At 40.1% G+C, this 23,657-nt stretch overlaps 3 protein-coding genes across 6 annotated transcripts in view; all 3 read left to right on the top strand.

Annotated features, from left to right (window-relative positions):
* The first annotated feature begins 564 nt into the window (after positions 1 to 564).
* Positions 565 to 5,285, top strand: tmem30aa (transmembrane protein 30Aa). Its single transcript, XM_037072633.1, has 7 exons — positions 565 to 1,050; positions 1,957 to 2,076; positions 2,522 to 2,629; positions 2,723 to 2,810; positions 2,979 to 3,122; positions 3,213 to 3,422; positions 4,163 to 5,285. The coding sequence occupies exons 1-7, from the start codon at positions 802 to 804 to the stop codon at positions 4,354 to 4,356; spliced, it is 1,113 nt and encodes a 370-aa protein (XP_036928528.1). The 5' UTR covers positions 565 to 801; the 3' UTR covers positions 4,357 to 5,285.
* Positions 5,286 to 5,327: 42 nt separating this feature from the next.
* Positions 5,328 to 9,007, top strand: LOC119005128 (cytochrome c oxidase subunit 7A2, mitochondrial). The gene is made up of 4 exons (XM_037072638.1): positions 5,328 to 5,466; positions 6,627 to 6,716; positions 8,413 to 8,497; positions 8,742 to 9,007. Exons 1-4 carry the CDS (start codon positions 5,449 to 5,451, stop codon positions 8,798 to 8,800), a joined length of 252 nt encoding a protein of 83 aa, XP_036928533.1. The 5' UTR covers positions 5,328 to 5,448; the 3' UTR covers positions 8,801 to 9,007.
* A 721-nt stretch (positions 9,008 to 9,728) lies between these two features.
* The window catches only part of col12a1a (collagen, type XII, alpha 1a), a 56,643-nt gene continuing 42,714 nt past the window's right edge, over positions 9,729 to 23,657 (top strand). For 3 of the 4 annotated variants that reach the window (XM_037071866.1, XM_037071865.1, XM_037071867.1), the window contains exons 1-13: positions 9,729 to 9,897; positions 11,319 to 11,424; positions 15,825 to 15,941; positions 16,063 to 16,206; positions 16,640 to 16,693; positions 17,963 to 18,226; positions 18,429 to 18,593; positions 18,842 to 19,015; positions 19,158 to 19,448; positions 19,557 to 20,159; positions 20,961 to 21,239; positions 21,326 to 21,601; positions 21,699 to 21,971. In XM_037071866.1, the coding sequence (XP_036927761.1) occupies positions 11,355 to 11,424; positions 15,825 to 15,941; positions 16,063 to 16,206; positions 16,640 to 16,693; positions 17,963 to 18,226; positions 18,429 to 18,593; positions 18,842 to 19,015; positions 19,158 to 19,448; positions 19,557 to 20,159; positions 20,961 to 21,239; positions 21,326 to 21,601; positions 21,699 to 21,971 (2,710 nt within the window). In that variant the 5' untranslated portion in view covers positions 9,729 to 9,897; positions 11,319 to 11,354. The remainder of the gene's footprint in view (positions 9,898 to 11,318; positions 11,425 to 15,824; positions 15,942 to 16,062; positions 16,207 to 16,639; positions 16,694 to 17,962; positions 18,227 to 18,428; positions 18,594 to 18,841; positions 19,016 to 19,157; positions 19,449 to 19,556; positions 20,160 to 20,960; positions 21,240 to 21,325; positions 21,602 to 21,698; positions 21,972 to 23,657) is intronic. The other variant, XM_037071868.1, reaches the window with a different exon arrangement.

Below are 23,657 nucleotides of genomic sequence, written 5' to 3'. Positions count from 1 at the left end.
CCAATGAATTTACAAAAAGTAACATATTTCCATTTACACTTAGACCCCTGTCTAAATTTTCCAGAAGTTATTCAACATTAAACAATTAGATTTCTTTTTCTGTATTCGTTGTTTCCAGTCTCTTTATTTACAGTAAAAGAATTATATTATAAAGGTCTGATCAGTCCAACTTGTCTTAATAAACTACGACTGTTCATATTTTGAATAATGGAAATTTCAATTTTCTGAATTTATTAAGCAAAATAAAACAAAAAATACTTAGCTGGAAATCTCAAAGAGGGGGAATCAAACCACTTAGATTAAAAATAGGTTAGCTTTGTGCTTACAAGTAGCCTACATTTTGAATGCCAGAGGTATTACGATTTTAATCCATGGGTGATAGCTTTCCTAATAGGCCACTTAATTGCTTATATTCATTTTTTGTTGAATTGTTGCCTCTATGCTTTTAATTCAATTGTAAAAATGTAATTAACGCTTAATTTACTATCCATGGCGCATCAGATGTTGTGACAATGTGACAAAGGGGCGTCTTCCTTCTCTACGATGATGTAACAGCTACGTTGCATCATCCGATTGGCCCAGCAGCTTCCGGCTTCTTCCTCTCAGATGAGATTAACGAGACAGGTAGATCAATAACAGAATGAGAAGGTATTTGGATTAGATAGAGGGTGAATGTCACTCTTTCGACAGTTTTGCACTTTCCTTTGAGGTTTTACATCTTGTTCGACGTGGGGGAAATAACTGTAAACTGTCGGCTGCCAACTATAGTAAGATTATCTTTGCTCGGAGCGGATTGCAGCCATGATGGCGTCAAGCTACAACGCTAAGGAAGAGGACGGACACCACTCGGGCGCCTCGAGCCACGGAGGCGCAGGGGCCGTGAAAAGTAAGAAGCCGGACAACACGGCGTTCAAGCAGCAGAGACTGCCGGCCTGGCAGCCCATCCTGACAGCGGGAACCGTGCTGCCCGCTTTCTTCGTAATCGGTCTCATCTTCATCCCCATCGGCATCGGCCTGTTCGTCTCATCGAACAACATTAAAGAGTTCGAGGTACAGTGACAACAGCAGTCCGCCTCTCTTGTTAACTTCGCGGCCACCGCCGACTAGCTTCGTCTAGGTTTTTCTACACAGTTCAGTTTCAGGGTACTGTGAAGGCCATGTAAATAAAGTGTAAGATTGTTGTGTTACAACAACCAGGAACACAAGTTACAAGTGACACCTAACTAATTCTCTAGCCATATTTCTGAGTGCTGTAAAGGGTTTGCCATATTGAAATGACCCTAAATATTTAGATGACAGCTCATTACCTACAGGTAGCTTGCGACTAGCTAGCTTGCTAAACTAATGTATGGGTCAATAGAAACACTACAATTCAAGTCTACAATCTTCACGTGTTATTGAAAGTGTATGAAAATGGTGTCAATCGAGCTTTATGGTAATTTTAAGGCTGTAGTTTGTGGCCGCTTTTTTATTTGTTGGAATAATAAGAAGCGTTTCCAGTGTTTTGTCCAGAAATTGATATTATAATGTTAGAAGCACCTCTAATATGACACCCAATTTTTGAGGCTGGGAAAAAAAATATCTGTCTAACAAATGAGGAGAGACAAAATAATGGTGAAACTAGCCACCATAATGGCCATTTAAGTTGAATCCACATCTCTTTAAAAACAACAACAAAAGAATAGTATAACCTTAATAAATGTGTTATCAGTGCCAGTTTGTGTTTTTCTAAATGTCAGTGCTTCAACTCAGATACCCCAGTTTCACAACACATCCGCCACTGGTGCTACATACACTACACAAGACCCAATCAGGAAGTTGATGTGGGTGTCTGTTACTGTTGAGTGTACTAGAGGCCAAAATTCATATAAAGAAAGTGAAGGGCCTAAGTGTATGTGGATCATGTTCAGTTGTTGTTGTGTTCTGTTTTTCAATTAATCACCTCTTCATTTTCAGATTGATTACACTGGTATCAGCGAGTCTAGCCCATGCCACAGCTGTGCCAAGAACTTCAGCTGGAACAGCACAACGCCATGTCTCTGCTCTATGGACTTTACATTGGAACAGCCATTTGAGGTGTGCACCCGTTTACAGTATGCTGATCCTATGAATAATTCATGCCTTCAGCTTCAAAATTGATACCACTGCAAGTGCAATAAAAGAAAAAAAAAAGTCCTGTTCTTCTGGCACTAAATGTCCATTAAGATCTATTTCGAGTCCAAAGACAGGCACACTCAAGGCTTGTTTGGAGCCACCATTATCATCGATCATTCTGTGCAGCCCAGCAACCTTCTGGAGGCTATCATTGATTACTTATAAAAAGCTCTCAGCCAGTTGTACTGCATCAAAACAATGTCTGGATAAGACAAACCAGAGAACATGAAGGAACCTACATTGGGAACACGTGAACCTTTGCTTAAAATTTGCTTAACAAATTCAGCTTTGTGCATGGAAAACGGAAGTACATCTAAACCTTTACTGATACACATTGTCTGAAACACGATCTTCCCTCCCCCTGCAGAGCAATGTCTTCATGTACTACGGCTTATCCAACTTCTATCAGAACCACAGACGCTATGTCAAGTCCAGGGATGACAGCCAACTGAATGGCGACCGATCTGCTTTGACGGTACAATCTTGGAAATTGATACACTTTTTTATAATGTGAAGAGATTTCAATGAATGCCGTTTGCATTGGTTTAACGATGGCTGCTTTTTGCAGAGCCCCAGCAAGGAATGTGAACCGTACCGTACAAGTGAGGGGCTGCCCATCGCTCCATGTGGGGCCATAGCTAACAGCCTTTTTAATGGTAAGTGAGACATGGTATACGGCTTTGCAGTTTTCCCCACAGCAATCTAAGGATTAGTGCTCCATAATGGCTCAAGTCTCATCCGACCATTGTAACTCCTACTAATAAAACTTGTTTGCTGCACATACTTAATGCATCAATATTGAATGTAATGCCTCTTTGTTGCAGACACTCTGGAGCTGTATCACATTGATGCCAATGGCACCAGTAATTCAATCCCCCTGGTAAAGAAGGGCATTGCTTGGTGGACAGACAAGCATGTGAAATTCAGGAATCCTGGTGGAAACAGCAACCTCACTGTAGCTTTCCAAGGTGATTTGAGTGAACTGTGCACAGGATCTGTTAAACTCAGAAACACTTAAATGGCGGCGATGAGCTTAGTTTTGTCATGTTCATTTTCAGGCACAAATAAGCCGGTGAACTGGAGGAGGCCAGTGTACGAGTTGGACCCATCAGATCCAGAGAACAACGGCTTTATCAACGAGGACTTCATAGTGTGGATGCGCACGGCTGCGTTGCCCACCTTTCGCAAGCTCTATCGCATCATCCAGAAGAAACCCAACACGACCCCCACTCTTCCCAGTGGCAGATACGTCTTAAACATAACTTACAGTATCCTTTGAATCAAGCAAGAAACATGACAGCACAGTCAAAAACTAGAGCAAAACTTAGGCTGTAGAGATGGCGCGAAGATGTTTTTTCTCGCTTAAATGAAGCTTCATAGGGTATTACTATTATGTAGTGAACAACAAAACACCTAAACAACTACTTGCCTCTAAATCTCAAAGCAGGTAATTTTATTAACCTAGAAGTTTTGCTATTTTATCTATAACATTAATACAGCTCAGCTCAAAGAAATTGGCTAAATGTGTCCACTTGTCTAATGTAACGTTAGCTAAATAGCGCTAACAATGACCATACCTCTTAAATTTATCAGCAAAGGCAAGCATCCAAGTGTGTGTTTGTAGTTGTTTCAGTTAATTCACTCATCAGTTCACGAACACTGTGCTCCAGATGCTCTGCTGCTGTATTTGGTATATTCAAACAGCGCCCTGAGTTCAAGAATAGTCAACTTTTTGCCAGAGTAACCATTTATGAACGCACCCACTGTTGTACTAAAATAGTGACATTTAGTCATGTAACATTTTGACCGTAAGAAACGAAACAAAAAAACACCCTTGTGCTAAACAATGATTGGACAATAACTGAATATATCGCTCACTGACTTTTAATGAATTAAGACTTGATACTTCTCTCTATACTGTTCATTTTCTCAGTGCAGTTCGGGGTATGTTAGGAATAGATATGTAAAACAATTATCCAATCATGTTTCTTTAACCATGTGTAATCAGATTACCCTGTGCTCAGCTTTGATGGTCGCAAGCGGATGATCCTGAGCACCATCTCCTGGATGGGAGGGAAGAACCCCTTCCTCGGCATTGCCTACATCACTGTGGGCTCCATCTGCTTCTTCCTGGGAGTGGTCCTGCTCATCATCCATCACAAATATGACACCCGCAACAACAGTGCAGATATTCCAAACTAAACATTTCCTGTATCGTGTTTTCCTGCCTCTGCATGCATGGGTGACCCTAAAGGGTCCGTTCTGGACTGCTTGTCGATTTTAGCGTGATTACACTGGTCTACTTGTCTGTTGTTGTTTGTCTGAAACGTATCATCAAAGCTGTATTTATGTGTAGGCAAAAGACGGATGCTAGAGTCTGTGTCTCTGTGCATATAGCTTCGAGTCAGCTGCTGAGAATGTCATTTCCTGTCCTCAAGAGAAAGTTTTTATCTTCTATTTATCTACACATTATCAAAGTATCTGTGTTTTTATTTTAGCGATGCTTTGCGAATGGCTTAACTATTGAAGGAAGTATGTATGTTTGATGCAAGTTTTTGTCCAAAGTATGTACTGTAATATGTCCTGCTGATGAATGTACCATTATAGTTAATTGACATACCTCTGGTTTTTTCAACAGCCTTGACTATAGGATGGAATAATCATTGCTCGTTTGTCAAAAATTTTGGTAAGCATTGATGTTTAAAGTGAGGTATTTTGGGAGAGTCGTCGAAAACTCCTGACAAGTAATACCAACAGTGTGGTTATCTATCTTCCACTGTGACTGGTTGTATAAAGAGACCAGTCACAAGGCATACTATACTATATGCTCATAAATTATGGAAAAAATATCCTACACCACTATACCCAGTATTGTTAATTCAAAGGCTGATTAGAGCACAACAATTCTGTTACAGTTTGGCCTGTTTAAGTTATCCTGTGTTCTTCAATGTTAACCAAATGATATGCACTTTAAAAGTGTCACATTTGTTATGTTGGATTCCCCCCTTGGTTTCGCTTCATCTTCTGGTCTGAAATTGTTGATTTATTATATGTTTTAAATTTTAAATCGTTTGAATTGGAAGTTTTTTATAAGGTTTGTAGGGTCCAATTAAACAACTTGGTAAAATGCACTAGTGTCCTATCGTTGTTATGAAGTAACGTACTAATAATAACAATCCCACGCGACCGGATGTGACAAACGCACGAGGGGATTGTGGGAAGTCTAGCTGTCAGTGTCCGTCCTTGTGCTGTGCCTTTACCTCTTAGCTAAACAGAACACAGAAGTTTGCCAAAATGTACAGACAGCTTATGGTAAGAAATCTTTTTATATATTGTATTTTACCGTGAAACCTTCTAGTTTTGTCATACAAATATCAGAATTATGTTAATACTTAGCTTTGCTAGATAATTCCTTTCAAGAGTAGCGGTACCGAGCTCAACTTTTTAAACTTAGCTTATGTTACCCAACTGGCTTAGCAGGTAAGGGTAATGCGAAATTAAGTTACTTAATTTAAGAAATACACATGTTCATATCGTCATACGGTATTGTTTTTGCGTGTTTGCAACTTCTAAAGAGTTTCCCAGTTTGACAGGACGCCATGCACCTGACATGTTCAGCATTAAGTCGAACATTAAAGTAGGTTAAGTCATGTTTAAGTTAGTTAACGCTTATGAGGAAAAGGTATCTTTAAAAACAAGGTTGACTTGCTTCAGCTCAACATATGATACGCTACTAAGAAGGCATCGTTTTGTCACGTAACACCACGTATCAGGGACTTGTTTGTCAGGCTCTCCGTGAAGTTATGCATGTGAGGAGAAGACAGAGCCAGATGCCAGATCTTGTGAGAAAAATGAAAGTTTGAGGTAAGGTCAGTTCTGAATACGTTTATAGGACTGAATAGACTGAGGTGTACCAGCAATCTTCATTGAGATTGCCAGCCATTTACTTTTTTATTTATTTATTTTTTATTTTTTAAGCCAAAACAGGCAAATTATCAAATCATCAAACAGTTTTGAACACGTATGCACAGACTGTGTGTGTAGTGTGACCTTTATTGGACCAAGTGATCACAGATGACAGCAGTGTCTTTGACCTCTGTTTTAACTTGTGTTTTGCATTTCATCAAGGTGCAATACAGGGGTTTGGCCAACAGATGTCACAATTTTTCCACCACAATTAAATGGTTTTAAAGAAAGAAATATTTATAGCACACTAGCTTTAAAGTTGTTCGATGCTACATAAGTTATTATTTCCCTCATCACTAGTTGAAGTCAGCTTGTTGAACTGACTTTAAGCTAATGAAATTTGGTATAGTATGTATCATTTTACTTTCTCATGCTGTTTTAGGGTTAATTAGACGATTATATGGTATTGTTGTTCAGAGTTTGTCATGCTCAAATTTTAAAAGTAAACTCAGTTTCAAATCTTCATTAGAGTTTGTTTGTTTGTTTGTTTGTTTGTTTTCCTCCAGGGACTCCGACAGCTTTCCAGGCGGACCATCTCGAGCAGTGCCCGCAGACAAATTAATAACACTGTGAAGGAAAAACAAAAACTGTTTCAGGTAGGGTTAAACTGTTTTAGGGCAGGGATGACATCTATAAGTGCTCAATCCCGTCATTATCCCATTTTGTATCTATAAGAGTAGTGTAATTTTATGCAGAACAGTCTTTTTGAGACAAAGTAATTATCTCAGCAAATTTATGTCACAGATGTGAAATTAAACTTGTGTCTTCACTCAAAAACTGTAAACAGCTGATTTTTGAAGCATTGTTGAGGCCACAATTGTTATGTAACTTAGGTACCTTTTGTTATACCCATAAAAGTTATTATGTGCCCATTTGACTTCTAATTTTAAGACTTCCCTTGTCTGTGTTTAAATTTGAGACAAAGGCTGAGACAATGATATTGATAATGATAATGTTAAAGTCTCTATTTTATTCCCAGGTTCTGGAGACAGAATCTAATTTTATCCTCCTTGTAGCCTGACAGATAAGTATCAGTGGATTTTTCCCCTACATTGTTTAAATGACCTTCTGACTGTGAAGCTGGGGTTGGAGTTACACTAATTATGCTTGCAAGCTGCTAATTAAAAAAAAAAACATTGCTAAATCAACATTCCAATGTGGCAGGCTTTGCTGATCTTTGCATAGCGCTAGAAATTACTGTAGCCATAACTGACAAATGACCTACCCTCGCTCCTAAATCTCAGAGCAAGCACTGCTTTATTGCATATCGTACTATACGCCACCACTTTATTGCTACGGTTAACCAGAGATGAGCTCTATGAAAATATGAATACCATGGAAACAGAAGCACATCATGATAATGGTCCTTCACATACCTTTAAAGGGACAGTTCACCCCATAATCAAAATGCATATTTTTCCTCTTACCTGTAATGCTATTAAACCAACTAGATAGTTTTGGTGTCAGTTGCAGTGTTTTAGAGATAACAGCTGTAGAGATGTCTGCCCTCGCTTGCATATAATGGAACTTGATGACACTGCTTGTGCGGCTCAAAGCACCGAAAACATGCATCTGAAAAACTTGACAGAAATTTCTCTTGTCTCTTGTCTCTGTGGTATAAAAGCATGATTACAACGAAAGAGGCACGTTTAAGATTTAATGTAGTTTTGTTTTCGGGCAAGTTAATTTTCAGTGGAGTGCTGGGTTACTCGTACGCTAGCATCAAAATCGCTATTTTTAAAACACTAAGAAGGCTTGACACAACACGAAACTCTGCTCGTAGTATTACCAGGTCACCAGTCTCTACACATTAACATGAGCATTGCGAACATTGTTTGTGTACACAGAGTTTACTAAAAAGAACAACTCACGTTTGCAGCTGTATCTTCGGTGTGCCACCGTCATGGCAGACAAAAAGTGTCGATCCCCGAGTGCGACCTAACAAGAAGGCTTGAGGAGCGGTCCACCATTACTCTCCTTTCTGTTAGGTCGCACTTTAAGACTATCTTTATCTTGAGTAACAGACTCAGTTAGAGATGGAAAGAATCATTGATGTTGAGTTTATCAGTTGTGTTTTTTTACCACTTTGCTGTCGGCCATCAGGTTTCATTGGCTGGGGAGAAGACTGACACCTCTATGGCCAGTATCTCAAAAACTTTGCAACTCACACCACAACAATCTAGATGCATAAATAGCACTATTGGTATTGGTAGCTGTTTTGAACAGTCCCTTTAAAGTAGGAATGTCTCTTTGAAAATTACTTTATGCCTTCATTCTTTGCTCTTTGAACAGGAGGACAATGGTATGCCTATCCATCTGAAGGGTGGTTTAAAGGACGCTCTGCTGTACAGAGCCACAATGACTCTCACTGTGTTTGGTATGTCAGCAATTGTATGAGATTTTTGATGATTCAGGGTCACGCCAGATGTCTCAGTCTGTCTTCTCGATAAAAACACATCTCATACCTGTGGCTCGCCGCCATTGTTATTACTGTAAATGACTTTGAAAGTAAAATGACTGAAATTTGACGATGCATCATCAAGGATTGTTATGAAGTCTGGATAATTAGCTTGTGTTGTATCCCCATCAACATCTGTAATTCTTGTCTCATCTCTTCACAGGGAGTGGATATGTTGTGTATGTGCTGTTTACGGCTGCAATGCCCAAGAAGCCACAATGAAATGGGATTGGCCAATTGGGCTTTACCATCTGATGAAACAATCATGGACGTGTTGTGTGTAAATCAACAACTCTGTTGTGCAGATTATTAAACTGGGAAATTTGTCCTATCAATAATATCAGTATTTTTAATGTTTGAAATAAATATTTATTGATTGTACAAATCATGATCAGAAAATAAAAAGAAAGATTTATCAGTCTCATTGAATTGTGTCAGCTTTTGAAACAAGATTCTCTCATGTTATTTTTGTTTCTTCATATTAAGCTGTTGTGTTTTCGGAAACAAATCAAGACTTTAGTATTTTACTTTTGTCAAGAGTTTGAGTTGAGAAGGAGACTGCAGTCCGTTTATAACCGGTGTGTGTAGGTGTCTGGTTTGACCACTAGAGGGCTCTAAAAACCAACAAGACAAGCTCTCCCACTGAGAGGCAGAGAACCGTTTCTGGAATCCTTTTCCTCTCAGCACATCTTGGTTTTTCATTGATTCCCACTTTACAAATACCCGTTTGAAAAGACAACACTATACTTTTATTTGTTTCTCTAAACATCTTGAATGCTTTGTGAGAAACAACCTCGTCATGATACCAAGAGTCAAGAGGATTTTTGTTTAAGTTAAATATCTATTTTGTTTTACATCTGAGTAAATAAGTTGCGTATATAATCCACTTCCCCTCTGTGTGTTGTCTGGGCAAGTGTGACCCTGCTGTGCAGTCAACACTGTCACTGGAAACTCATTAAATCATCAGACCTAAGGAATGCAGGGGAAAAAAAATTTAATTTCCAAACAGTGATTCGCTCTTAGCGGGGGACATGAATCAACTGACAGGCAGGGCTTTCGTAAGAAGCCCATATGATGGTAAACTGAGAATTTGGGAACTGCCCCCCTATTAAGTAGCCGATGGTGGAAAGAGTCTTCCCACTTGGAAAGAGGCTTTTCCTTCTTGGACATCTGCTGGCGGAGCTTCCAGTAGCCAGAGAGGGGAGAGAGGAGTCCAGACGCAGCTCCTGAGATCTTTCTCTTACTTTCCAGAGGGGGAGGCTTGACGCAGGCTGCTCGCACATTTGGTCGCTGAATTTTTTTCATTAGGGGTCGAATAGGTGAGTAGAAGACTTTTTTTTATTTATTTTTATTTTTTTTTAAATCATTGTGAAAAAGTCATTGCAGCCTTTTTATTGCAGTTAATAGTAATAACATATTTTACAAATTGAGAGAGTCTTTGTCGTAGTTTTGTTCTGTTTTACAGTGATTTAACTTAAATTAGATCATTTCTTTTTTTTTTTTTTTACTGAACACTATTGACAATTTACTTTTATACACTATTTACAATTTACTAAAAAAAACGAAATTAAGACTAAGAACCACAATTTTGGAATGAATTGAATGAATGTGAAATGACAAGTCACTGGTTTGAAATCTGGAAATAAAGCGGAGTCATTATAAGATTTAAGTGTTTCAGCACATATATTGCGCCTTATGCGTAATTCACTCACTTGGTTTATCCCCAGTTGTGTAGAGTAAAACAGTCATTTCGGCCGCAGCAGCTGCAGTGCTCGGAGTTATGCACCAGGCGGGGCGCACAGCCTGTGGTAAACGTTTAAAGAAGCTGACTTCAGACTATTACTGTGTGGATAAGGTCCACTCATGCTTCAGGACAAAGGGGACTGCATTGCATGACATTATTTTAATTTAGATAAACCAATGGTTGCATTATGATAATCTAGATCTATCTTGTTGTTTTATGTGTTGAGTTCGTGTAAAACAGTTATCAAATCAAAAAAAAAAAAAAAAGATCTACTTAGAATAGAAGAAGGGGTAGAGAGATGATCTTAAGATTTGGGATGCAAAAATATGTGATTACATTGAAATGTATGAAAAATACCATGTATCAAAATTTAAGAAACAAAACAAAACAAAACTTTATTTAAAAAGAAAAATGAGGTTTTTGGGACCTTACATGGTCACCCAGACCCCATCCCTGTAGGGCTACAGTCAGAACCACAGGTAAGACTGTACTGCATGTAGTGAGCTGCATAGCCAGCCACCGGAATGATCAACATTGCTCGAGGGCTCTGTATTTCCAGGCAAGTGCTTATGAAGATCAAACAGATGAGTGTGTGGTAAAATGTTTTTTTTCTCAATCCCTCATTACTGAATACCAACTGAGTGCTAAGTACCCACCTCAGGGTGAGGGCGTCAGCGGGAGGCAGCAAGGTGTGGCACTTGTTATGTAAGAGAGTCCAGATGGATCTTGCAGGTTTTGTCACAATGGAAAGCGATGATTACATAATAAGAGCTATCAATATTAATTCCATATTTAAAAGGAGAGCATTAGGATCCTCTGAGTGTTTTGGATATCATGTGCTATTAGTTACAGCCAAAACCTTTAATCCTTCGGTCTAAAACAGATAGTCTGTTTGCAGCAGTAAATTAAAAGATACATTCAGTCACGCCACACTGATGAAGTGAGCTCCGTTCGATAGATCTGCAGCTTCAACACATCTTCTGCCTTTGTCCTCAGATTGGTTGATGTGCTGCTGACCCTTAAGGGCCAAACATGAAGATAGGGCTGTCTCTGGCCGCAGCTGCCTTTTTCGCAGCCCTGCTGTCCTCCATAGATGCTCAAGGTAAATGAAACCATCTGGCCTCATTCCACGTACATACACTATCCCACTCTGCCTCTTTATCTCCTATTTCTCTTCCTTCACTTATTCATCTCCACTGGTTATTTATGTTACATGATGTACATGTTAATGTCTACTTTAATGAGACTCGTCACATCGACGATGAACTCTTTGTACTGATTAAATAAATAAAGTTATTCTTTTTCATGTGTATGCTATTTGACGATATCACTTTTGGACTACTGACTGATTCCTTGATGATCTTCATGCTTTCATCCTTCGTTTGTAGCATATTTTTGCAGATTTATCTGTCAGCACCCAGTACAAGCTTTGACGTAAAGTCAAAATTCAGATCCCATTTACTTGCGTTTAGGCTGTAATTCAGATAGTGTAAACCAGTACATCAGGAGCGATTTTCTCATTTGGATTTGGCAAATACAATAAACCAAGCACAGTAAAGTTTATTTCATTTCCAATTTCTAATTTAATGCATTAAAGCACAGGGCACAAAGTAGAACTTCATGGCTAAATGCTCCCCCATAAATGTTTAAGCAGGGCTGTTGATGTTTTGATTTTATGGCAGCGAGCCTCTGCACTTTTTCCAAAGCAAAATCTGGATGATTGCCAAATCCTTGGTAATTAGGCATTGAAATGCAAGATCACATATATTTTAGTTGTTATGATCATGCCAAGGTTGTAGTAAGAGCTTGTAAACCTGTGTAAACCTCTCTGAAATAGTTTTTAAGAGTGTCTGCAGCAGCAAGTGAGTCATTAAATTTCTTGTGAAACAACAAAATTGAACAATAGTGGAAGTTGAGTGAAATTAAAATACACCAAAGTGTAAACGGCATTCATCTTGGGTGAATGTGTAAAAAGTAATTTGATGGATTGACTGTAAGTGAAAAAAGTGAATTTAATTGTTCAGAATAATTGTTTTTTTTTCACAGTGTTGCATTTTAGAAGCAGTATTGTCATTTTTTTGGAAGGAAGCTAAGTAAGTGGGAATAATAAGGAAAATAGAAGTGCTTAAAACTACTTTAAGTTACTGAAGCTATTTAAATAACTTCCCAACTTTGATTTTGTGCATTTATATTACTGTTTTAGTAGCTGTTAAATACTTTTTTTTCTGTACATGTCATAAGTGTGAACATGTCATAGACTGTTTAAAATCTGTCAGTAGTTTTGACCGAAAATAACTCAAAGTAATTTCATATGCATCGCTTCTGTCCAATTGAATGGCAAATATGGAAATATGGTATGGAAACATTCTGATTTTTTTTCCCTTCGAAAGCTCTCTGGCGGGGGGAGAGGAGTCCAACGTCTACCCTCACATATCTCCACCAACGGAATGGAAAGATGAAATACGAGAATAGCAAATTAATCCTCAGACAGCGCAAAGACAAAGAACCTTTCTCGGGGCTTCTTTGCGGGCGTTCGCAAAACGCTGAGTTGCAATACATATGGAAAGTTAATATGCAGTAATGTTTAATGTCAGCACATGTTGTGGAATTGCTTTGGCATCTGTCCTGCCTCTTTGGGAGAGTCGGTGTTCTTTCCTCCTCTTCTTGGTCTCTCCTCTTGGCAGTAGCTCAGGCCAGGATAGCTGGCTGGCTGGAGGCTGAGGTTACTAACAGAACAGTAGCCAGACTTTACCCCTGGGAGCCAGAGGTGTCCTTTATTAGGACCTGATGGGAGAGACATCCATATAACAAGAGCAACCACGAGGTCCAAATAACATACCAGAGTTTGTTATTTGGACAAAACCACATTTGTTCCTCAAGTGTATTTTAAAACTAGGAGGACACATGGTCAAAGAAATAGGAACACATTGTAGTGACGTGCTCATAGTAAGGGAAGGGCAAAAAAAACAAAACAATTCTTAGATGATTTGCAATCTTGAAAGATTAGTTCAATGAAGAAAAATGTCAATAATAGGAAATTTAACACCCAGTTCTCGATGATATGATTGCCTGTAACAATCATCTAAGTCCGAGCTGTATGTTCTGTTTCGCTGAACCAGTTGGTTGGGGAAATGTAACAGATGTTAAAAAAAAAAAATGTGCATCACGTTTAGGCCATTTTGTTAGTCTTGGCACAAGCCTTAAAAAGTTTCTTAAAAAGTCAGTCCCATCAATCACTGTGTCCAGTCCAATGATCACATACATAGGTTCTCACCACTTAGAAATGCTTGAAATTCATTATCTTCGACCTGAGCAATGTTAAATCCACACGTAAGTTTATTTAGTTATAGATCATCACAAATATGTTGTGTTTTGAAAGTCACACTGTAATATAAGATAAGAAATGCGTATAGAAGGAAAAAAAGAAAACATTTGATGCATCAAAATGCATTGATAGTCATAATATAATTGCATTATAGCACACTGCATCAAGTCGAATCGTATTGATCTTAAGGCCCCGTGATTCCAAGCTCATACCATCTTGAATAAACATTGGAGTCGCAGCTGCGTTGCTCATGCAAGTGAAGACTCGCCTAAAACTTTTTTTATCTGAATTTTCCAATCCACCACCTACACTTCGCTACTCGCCATCCAACCACTACGCACCCACACACACACACACTCACACACACGTCCACACACATTTTCATACCCCTTACCATTTGATGTTGGAGATGAGTACTCGCGGAGAAATCAGGGGGAATGCAGTCCATCAGGCTCCTTGAGTTGATATGCCAGGTTGGTGATCCTCCAATCCCAGTTTTTAACTATTTGGTGGGCTCCTGTTTGTCATCTGCCTGTGCATTCAGTATGTCCCGAGCTATGGCTTCCTCCTCGAAGTGTATTTTACAATGATATTCTTGCCTCTCATGGCACTGTCATTCTTACTCAGCAGCTAGCATGCACCCACATGGCAATGCTTTTTGCAGATACCTTACTGTCTGATGCATGCTCATTTATCTTTCATCATCCCCATCATGGTATGCATGGTACCACTGTGGATAGTTTGGGCCTTCAAGCCAGTGCAAAGTACGTCATGCTAACCTCATTAACATCAAGAATTTCCACACAAAATGTATTTCAGTCATCCTGTATTCTCTTCCGTCTTTCAGTTGTTTATTGTGTTTTTCTCATCGATCACTCATTTGCTATATAACAACATAACCTTTTGAGCCAAGTCGCATGAAACATAACAGTAATTCAGTTTAGTCAGTTACAGCATTTAATGGATGAAGAAATAATGACACAAATATAAAACTAACTGTAGGACACTAAACTGTATGACACTTATCAAAAAGAAGTTGGTAACCTGGTTGCTAAAATGGGAGTTTGACACAACTCTTCACCTTTTTTGTTAGAGCTTGAATTGCATGTAAATGACACCGAATGTTAACATACTTCTGATTGATTGATTAACACGTTTCTGTGACTGATAGCATAGACGCTTGTAAGAAAGAATATCATTTTAAAATATGTTTGTCATCTCTGTCTGTGTGGTCCCAACTGTACATGGAAATTACCATCCAGTCGATCAAAGTTGTTGAAACAAACAACTTTCTCATGTACATGATGCATGACGCTGTGATCAAGTCAAGTCTAAAGGCGCGTGGTCTTGTCACACTGTATATGTTTTTCCTGTATTTATTTTTTGATGTACTTTCTCTTTAACAGCACACTTGAGGTCTACACCGATTCGGTTCTCTCATGCCTTCTTATGCATTATGCTGCCACTGAAAAAGTACACAAGGGTCTCCTGTGACAAATTGTGTATTCTTTTTAAAAGGTTTGCAATGGATGTGTGCCACTCACTTGTGTTAAGAGTTTTAACCAAATAAACAACAGACCACTTTTCGTCTTTGGAATATGTTTATATACAATGTATATATAACATATGGTGTTCAATTTTGTCAAGTGTTACTTCAACAACTTCATGGCAACCTTGATTCCATTGTATAATCGGTACCTTGTGAATGAAGTCACTGTTGTATTTTTGTCATGCTGAGATCAACTCCATCATAAAAGCAGTTTAGTGTGTGGTCGGGGCATGCGTTGTGATGACTGCACTCAGCATGTGTTGGATGGTTCACTCAATGTTTGCACTTTGGTAGAGTCATGTTGTGCACATTGTGTTGTTGTGTATGCCAGTGCTTGAGTTGCCGGCCATCTTGGTCGAGCAACTCAAACAAATGCCATTTTACTCCAAAATGGCTTCTCACACTTTTTCAATGTTGTTACGTGTCACCCTCACAAATGGACATCAGTGTTATGTGTCTGTCCCCAACAACGAACAAGTCCACTTCAGTCATGAAGTGTTTGTAGTTGGGATCAATGTGAATGCTTGATTGAAAATGCGATACTTTGATCTGATCATAAATACAACCATATTCATACAAGTGCTTTATATTTGTTGACATTTAACAGCGTTTCACCTTTTATTTGCAGTGGAACCCCCCTCAGACTTGAAATTTAAAATTCTAAATGAAAACACAGTGGAAATGTCATGGTCAAGACCCTCGTCAAGGATAGAGGGCTTCAGAATACAAGTTACATCAGATGCAGGTCAGTATGAAGTCAGTACTTTCATTGTCTTAGTGATTAAACCTGCCAGTGTATACACATGCACAGTTTATCCCCACACTACACCACAACAGCTGATTTACTGTTAAATTCCCTCTCCTAGATGAACCGACCAGAGACTTTACCCTTGATGCATATGCCACTACAACCTCGATCACTGACCTGACCCCTGACTTGGACTATTCGGTGTCCATAAACTCCTTTGAAGGGTCAGAAGAGAGCATTCCCATCTTTGGACAACTGACCAGTAAGTACTTAATTCACAGTAAGTCAATTCAGATTATATAGGAAAAGTTAAGCCTCTATATATATATATATATATATATATATATATATATATATATATATATATATATATATATATATATATATATATATATATATATATATATATATATATATTCACCCTTAGTAGGAGAATAACTTATTCCATGTAGCATTTTCATTACATATGAAAGTCAGGAGGAATCACATCTGTTTACCGACTCTTGAATAGTTCACTGTTCATAGCTAACGCAGCATAAAGATATGTGTTTGTGTGCATGCGGTTTCCGATCCTTTCAACCAGCTTTTATGATGTGTTGAATTTTCTTGCCTTTTTTTCCACTGTGAAAAAGCCCACAGTGAGACAGGGGTGCTAATGTGTAGTGCTAACTCACCGAGTGTTTCCTGTGTTTCAGTCCAGTCCAGCAACAGCAGCGGACGAGTCAGGAGGCCGCCAACAGATGCACTCAGTGAGTTTGTTTACTTTAGTGTCAACCATAATCTGAAAAGAGCCTTTTTTTTTTACACATGGCTTTCTGTTAAACTTTTTTTTTTCCCTTTATGAATGTTATCGTAATATTTTTTTTCCATGGAATAATTTGGTCAGGCGTACGTTTGACCTCCTGTTGGGGTTGGCAGCCAGTGAGCAGACAGGGATCCGACAGTGATTTGGAGGGCACACATTGGTTACTTTAATTGAAAACAGTTGGCACATCAAGAAAAAAGGACAGGAAGGCTTGGAGCTAGGAGACATTGGTTCTGTTATGCGTCATGGTGTGGGGGGGAGCAGGGTGGGGACAATCACCTGGAAGCAAGCAGTTCCCCTTAAACTGCTTAAAGATCTAGAAAGGATTGCTGTTCCTAATCTGCTGTCATGTCTTCTATTCATGTCGTGAGACCAATCTGTGTGTATTTTTTCTTGAGGACATGCTCAGTTTTTCCCCCAACCCATTGACTCTTCTGGAAACTATACCCACACTGCCAGATTATTCAAGACCTTAAACCTTATTTATTGTTAAGCACTCAATTTATTTCACAGCCACCAAAATTGTTCGACAAAACCCCAACTCTGATGCCATCAGTTTTAACATTAGGTCAGGGAATTTTGAGTAAAATTATGTCCTTCAAAGAACGAGGCTTAGGAGATGTGAGGAGCTGAATTTAGAGTCAATGAGACCCAGGGGAATCATGATTAAAGTCCGTCCACATAAGCCCTGCCAATTACTTCAATGGAGCCTTCTTAGATGTTCCAGAGAATTTCATCAATGATTTAAAGCCCTGTAGGATTTTGAAAGTATAAAAATGAACGTTGCTGGTGGAACTTCTTCTAAATGTTTAGTCTATAAAGCCACATTTTTTTTGCCTCCGTCTGCTGGAATGACTATACCAGCCCTCTGTTTGGCTCCGGCTGATATATCCTTTGATGTCAGAATGCATATCTCCGAGCTATCCAACTAAGTGTCAAGGGTTTGATTTTATTTAGACAGACAAGGGAAGAAACGGGCCAGTGTAGAAAAAAATTCCAATACCAAGCTGTTGCAGTCATACCTTTAGGCACATTTCTGGCTTGAGAATTGTTTTAATTTGAGGCATAAAGGATGTGCTTTTCTGGATTTTATGTTTTTATACAAATCATTAACCGGTAGTAAAGCTTCAAGTTTTCCTAATCTGCATCAATCAAAACATGCTAATTTTTGTCTTAACTGACAGACCCTTATTTCTCCTTTGTCTTTGCCCAGAGTGCTCAGTTAGTGCTATAGCAGATTTAGTTTTCCTGGTGGATGGCTCATGGAGTGTGGGCAGAGAAAACTTTAAGCACATTCGCAGTTTCATCGGCTCACTGGCGGGGGCCTTCGACATTGGCGAGGACAAGACCCGTGTGGCTGTGGTTCAGTACAGTACAGACACCCGCACAGAATTCCCCCTCACCCAGTATACCAGGAGAGGAGACCTGCTCCAAGCCATCAGCTCCCTGCCATACAAAGGAGGGAATACTATGACAGGTAAGGTGGTTATCACAAAAGAAGTTACAAAGATGGAAAGGTGTTGATTTCAAGTGTCTGTCTTAGGTAAATGAATTAGAACGTGAAAAGAACTGAAAATCTGAGTATGACTTTACAGTTTTTTAATGGAATGTATAAGAATATGAATACGATAATGTAGAAAATAATTTTAAATAATATATGTATACATTTCTGTCTTAAGGTGATGCCATAGAGCACCTCCTTCAAAACATCTTTACGGAGGCGGCTGGATCCAGGAAAGCTTTTCCAAAGGTAGCCATGATCATCACTGATGGAAAATCCCAGGACCCAGTGGAGGAGCATGCTAAAAGGCTTAGGAACATTGGAGTGGAAATATTTGTTCTAGGTATGGTTTATTATTCAGCGTTTTGTTGAATAGTACTCTCCCATGTGAAAGTCTGCCTGTCCTTGGAAACCATTTGATTTTCCACTGATTGCAATATCCATATTCAACTGCATAAATGTCAAGCACCATTGTGTTCTCTAACACACGCAATCCTTTAAAACCGTCAACAGCCTACCACATCTGTCATGCGGCCACTGGCCAAAGAACATGTGAGTTAATGTTGTTGCTCTTCACATTTTCCCACTCAGGTATCAAAGGAGCAGATGAGGATGAGCTCCGGGAAATGGCCTCCACGCCTCACAGCAAACATGTGTACAATGTTCCCAACTTTGACATGATCCAAGACGTACAGAAAAAGATCATCACAGAGGTGTGCTCTGGTGTCGATGAACAGCTCAGCTCTCTGGTCAGCGGAGAGGAGTGTAAGTCAGAGGATCTTAAACAAATGTCTTACATTTTATTAGGTTATAGGGTTTAGACACCTAATGGCCCAGCAAATATTTTGATGGTGAATACATCGTGAAATCCTTTTTAATAATACATTTCTTGCATTTTTTTCCCCAGTGGTGGAACCAGCCTCTAACCTGCAGGTCACAGAAATCGCATCTAAGTCAATGAGAGTGACATGGGATTCCTCTCTTGGTGATATCACTGGCTACAAGCTCACCCTCATCCCCATGTTAGCTGGAATGAAACGCCAAGAGCTGTACATTGGACCCACCCAGACATCCATTAATGTCCGTGACCTTTCTCCTGAGACTGAGTATGAGATCACCCTGTATGCCCTCAAAGGTCTGACTCCCAGTGAACCCATCATGGCAATGGAGAAGACCCAGCCTGTCAAGGTGTCAACAGGTGAGATGATTTACTGTGCATCTTTAAATAGTTATCTAAAGTCTCTCACTTGTTTCATCATCACCGCACATTCCCTGTAATAAACCCATATGACTTGTCTTTTTCAAGAATGCTCTCTGGGAGTGGATGTGCAGGCTGATGTGGTGCTACTGGTTGACGGCTCGTACAGTATTGGATTACAAAACTTTGCCAAAGTCCGTGCGTTCTTGGAGATCTTGGTCAATTCCTTCGACATTGGACCAAGCAAGGTCCAGATTAGCTTGGTCCAGTACAGTCGCGACCCACACACTGAGTTTGCCCTCAACACCCACCATGATATTAGTGCTGTTGTCAAAGCTGTGCGCACCTTCCCCTACCGTGGAGGCTCCACTAACACTGGCAGGGCCATGACCTATGTCAGGGAGAAGATCTTTATTGGTGCCCGTGGAGCGAGACAAAATGTTCCCCGCGTCATGGTCCTGATCACAGACGGAAAATCATCAGACTCATTCAAGGATGCAGCAACCAACCTGAGGAATATCGATGTGGAGATCTTTGCCGTTGGTGTGAAGGATGCAGTGAGGTCGGAGCTGGAGGCCATTGCTAATCCCCCGGCCGACAATCACGTCTTTGAGGTGGAGGACTTTGATGCCTTCCAAAGGATCTCCAAGGAGCTGACTCAGTCCATCTGTCTGAGGATTGAACAGGAGCTGCTCAACATCAAAAAGAGGAGTGAGTAAAAAGATAGAAATCTAAACCTAAAAGCTATGTCCTGTAGAGCAGCTACATAATATGGACATCGTTTCTTGGCATCAGTTTTGGATGACTGCCATTTGCTAAGTATGTTAGTACCTTCATGTTGTTTCATGCTGTTTTTATCAGACGGTGTACCATCTGACTGTCAATTGGCAAGTACAGATAATGGCAGAATGCCAATGTAGTTCAGAAAAAACCTAATTAAGCAGATAAATGCTGTAACACTGCTGTGAGGCAAGGCGTGGGCAAAATTGAATCAACTCATACGACCGTAGGCTGCCAGAAAACATACCACAAAACCACATACGTGCTTCTTGAATAAGCTCTGTCATACCATTTGTGAACATTTTGTGTGACTGGAACAACGACCATAATTCTGACTTAAAAGGCCACCCCAGCTCTGAGCTATGACTGTTCCACCCAGTGGTGACATGACACAACACAACATGCTTATTGATACTGAAGTCTGTAGTCCCAAAACACATACCACTTAGTGAGTGTAGCTTTCCATGCTTGGCAACTTAACTTTTTTTTAACCTTGTTGGCTTAACAAGGTTACAACAACGTTTTGCTGCCTGTAATTGTAGGGGATAATTATGGCTGGGGCAAAGGACCGAGAGGAGAAATGAATAAAATATAGCTACTGTAGCCCCATAAATCTCACAGTTTTACAGTGTAAAATGATCAAGGTAGTACTCATTTTTAACCTCTACATGTTCTGGGCTGTGCTGCCTTTTAATGACAGACATTCATAACAAGTCATTTTTATATTTTCAGGTCTGCTTCCACCCACAAACCTGGCATTCTCTGAGATTACCTCTAGGAGCTTCCGTGCCACCTGGGAAGCTCCTACGGCCAATGTCATGTCATACCTGGTGCGTTTCCGCAAGGCTGAAGACATCACTGGAGACTACATTTCCTTGGCAGTGCCTGGTGATACCACCACAGCTGTTCTGCCTCACCTATCTCCTCTCACTGCTTACGAGGTTAACGTGTTTGCGCAGTATTCAAAAGGAGACAGTTTCCCTTTGACTGGTGAAGAGACAACTCTGGAAGGTAAGAGACTCCTTGGTAGTGACCCAATGCAGTAACAGTCATCATAATGAAAACATTTAAGCTCTAAAATATTCATTCCTTTTCAGAGCAAGGCACTGTACGAAATCTACGAGTTTCAGAGGAGACAACGAACAGTTTCAGGGTGTCATGGCAACCTGCTCCAGGTCCAGTGATCAGGTATCGCCTGTCCTATCTCCCACTGAGTGGTGCTGGGGAAATACTGGAAGCCCAAACCCTTGGAACGGAGACGACTATAGTTCTCCAGGAGCTCTTCCCCATTACAACCTACCGTGTGTCTGTGTCTGCTGAGTATTCTACAGGCGTAGGGGACCAGATGCAAGTAGATGGCACCACCAAGGAAGGTGAGTCACGATAACTATGTGCATTTCGGAAGTGAGATTTTTCAACATCAAGCAGTGGATATGAATCAGTGTCTGATCAATCTGCACTTGCTTTCAGTCCGTGGCTCCCCTCGTGACCTTCGCGTCTTTAATGAAACTATATCTACGATGAAACTGGCATGGAGGGCTGCTCCAGGAAATGTCCTTCAGTACCGGATTGCCTTCAAACCTGCCGATGGTGGTGAGAGGAAGGAGATATCTGTCAAGGGAGATACTACCCAGGCTTTGCTGAAGAACCTGCAGCCGGCCACTGAATATGAGCTGTTTGTTAGTGCTCGCTACTCCTCTGGTCTGGGTGATCCTCTTCTGGGCACAGGAACCACCTTGGAAGGTAAGGAAGAGTGTCACAGTCCTGATGTCTAATTTGAAATCTGTGAAGCATGGGAGGATTATCTCTGTAGCCAGTGTGTGACAGAAATGTGAAGCGTGCTTTTTGGCTGTGCACTCACCAAGTGGGTACTGCCGAGTGGACAAATAAATTATTATGTTCAGCATCTATTCGAAGATATTTTATTTCATCAAGTTTATGAGACCTTGCATGATATAAAACTGAAATTAGGTCAGCTGTCTCCCTTCAAGTCCCTTCAAGAACGTAGCATCTGGTATTTCTCACAGGCGACTACATCAGAGTGGAGGAAGTTGAGCTTTTTACTTTGTGAGGTTGGTTGAGTATACGGGCTGTAGTTAGGGGGAAAAAAGACAGGAATGTGGCACTTGATGTAATTATGTAATTTTTCTGGCACAGAGTGTAGGTTAGGGTGGCTTTGCCGCCCATGAAGGCTGCGAGATGGAAATGGGTGGGGGATGCTTGTAAACCTCGAGAACATATGAAATGACTTGGAACAGACTTTGACAGCCATATCCGTGCTTGGTAATACCTTTACATCTTGGACTGTCTGAGGCAAATAATTTATTGTTTCACAGTTGTTTTTAAGACATGTGTGAGATATTTGTTCATTAATGTGTGATATTATTCTGTTTTTTAATGTGGAATCAGTGGCCATCTCAAGCTCAGTTCATGTGACATCTCATTTTACCTGTCTTTTAACCGCAGGCAATGATACAAATCTGTGTCTGAGAATCTTAGTCCTGTCTGTTAATGACAGCATAGAAGACACAACAGGGGGCAGGGTCTTCTGTTGATGTCACACAGAGTGGGAAGAGGGATTGTTGTAGTGTCACACCACAGGAAAGGAAGTTAAAGAGATCTGTTTTGAGAGAGAGCGGGGGAGGTCCGAGCTGTGGGGGGGCAAGACAACAATCATTGTGCTGTATCCCACAGAGGAGAATATCTCTGGTCATCAGTCAGTTCCACTTGTGGCTGCAAAACCACCAAACTATGTATGAAATAAAAAAGAGCTTACCTGACTGGGTTTTTTTTTATTACATTGAGGAGTTAGTAGCAAAACACTGTACTTTATTGACTGTCATCAGAAGCGTGCACACAGGGAAGATGGTTTTCCTTGTTCAGAGATGATTGCTTTTTAATGTTGTTTTGGCAAATCAGCTTTGTTTTATTCAACATTTTGTGTGCCAAGATGAAAATAGAGCAGTGGCTGTCTTTAATCGTGCCCATGCTTAGCTCAGTTCAGCTGACTCCTTTCTGAAAGCAATTTAAGCCCATGGACAAATCAAAGCGATGCTATTCATCATAACAGCAAGAGTGCAGTTCTTGTTCCTTAACGTTGCTTCCTTAGACTCCTGGCAGTAGTGAGGTCATCACTGCCGGACACGTCCCCTATTCAACAAATTTCTTGCAGAATGCATGGACCTGTGCACTAGGCTGAATAAGAGGACTTTGGCTCATACGATGTCCTACAGAAATGAACAAAATTTAAATTCACAACTGGAATAATGCAATGTTTGTTTACACAGTGCTATGTTTTCCTTTCTTTCCTCTGTTCCCACATTGACCAAAGGCCTTGCCTGTGATTACAGAGTTAGAGTTTCCATCGCTCAAATCAGTGCTGTCATCAACCCCCCACCCCCACAGGAAAAAGCTCCATGACAAAGCACT

Source organism: Acanthopagrus latus, chromosome 16, assembly GCF_904848185.1.
Source record: "Acanthopagrus latus isolate v.2019 chromosome 16, fAcaLat1.1, whole genome shotgun sequence".
Taxonomy (NCBI): Eukaryota; Metazoa; Chordata; class Actinopteri; order Spariformes; family Sparidae; genus Acanthopagrus; species Acanthopagrus latus.
The sequence above is the reverse complement of the archived record's forward strand: the minus strand, read 5'-3'. Positions and strand labels throughout refer to the sequence as shown.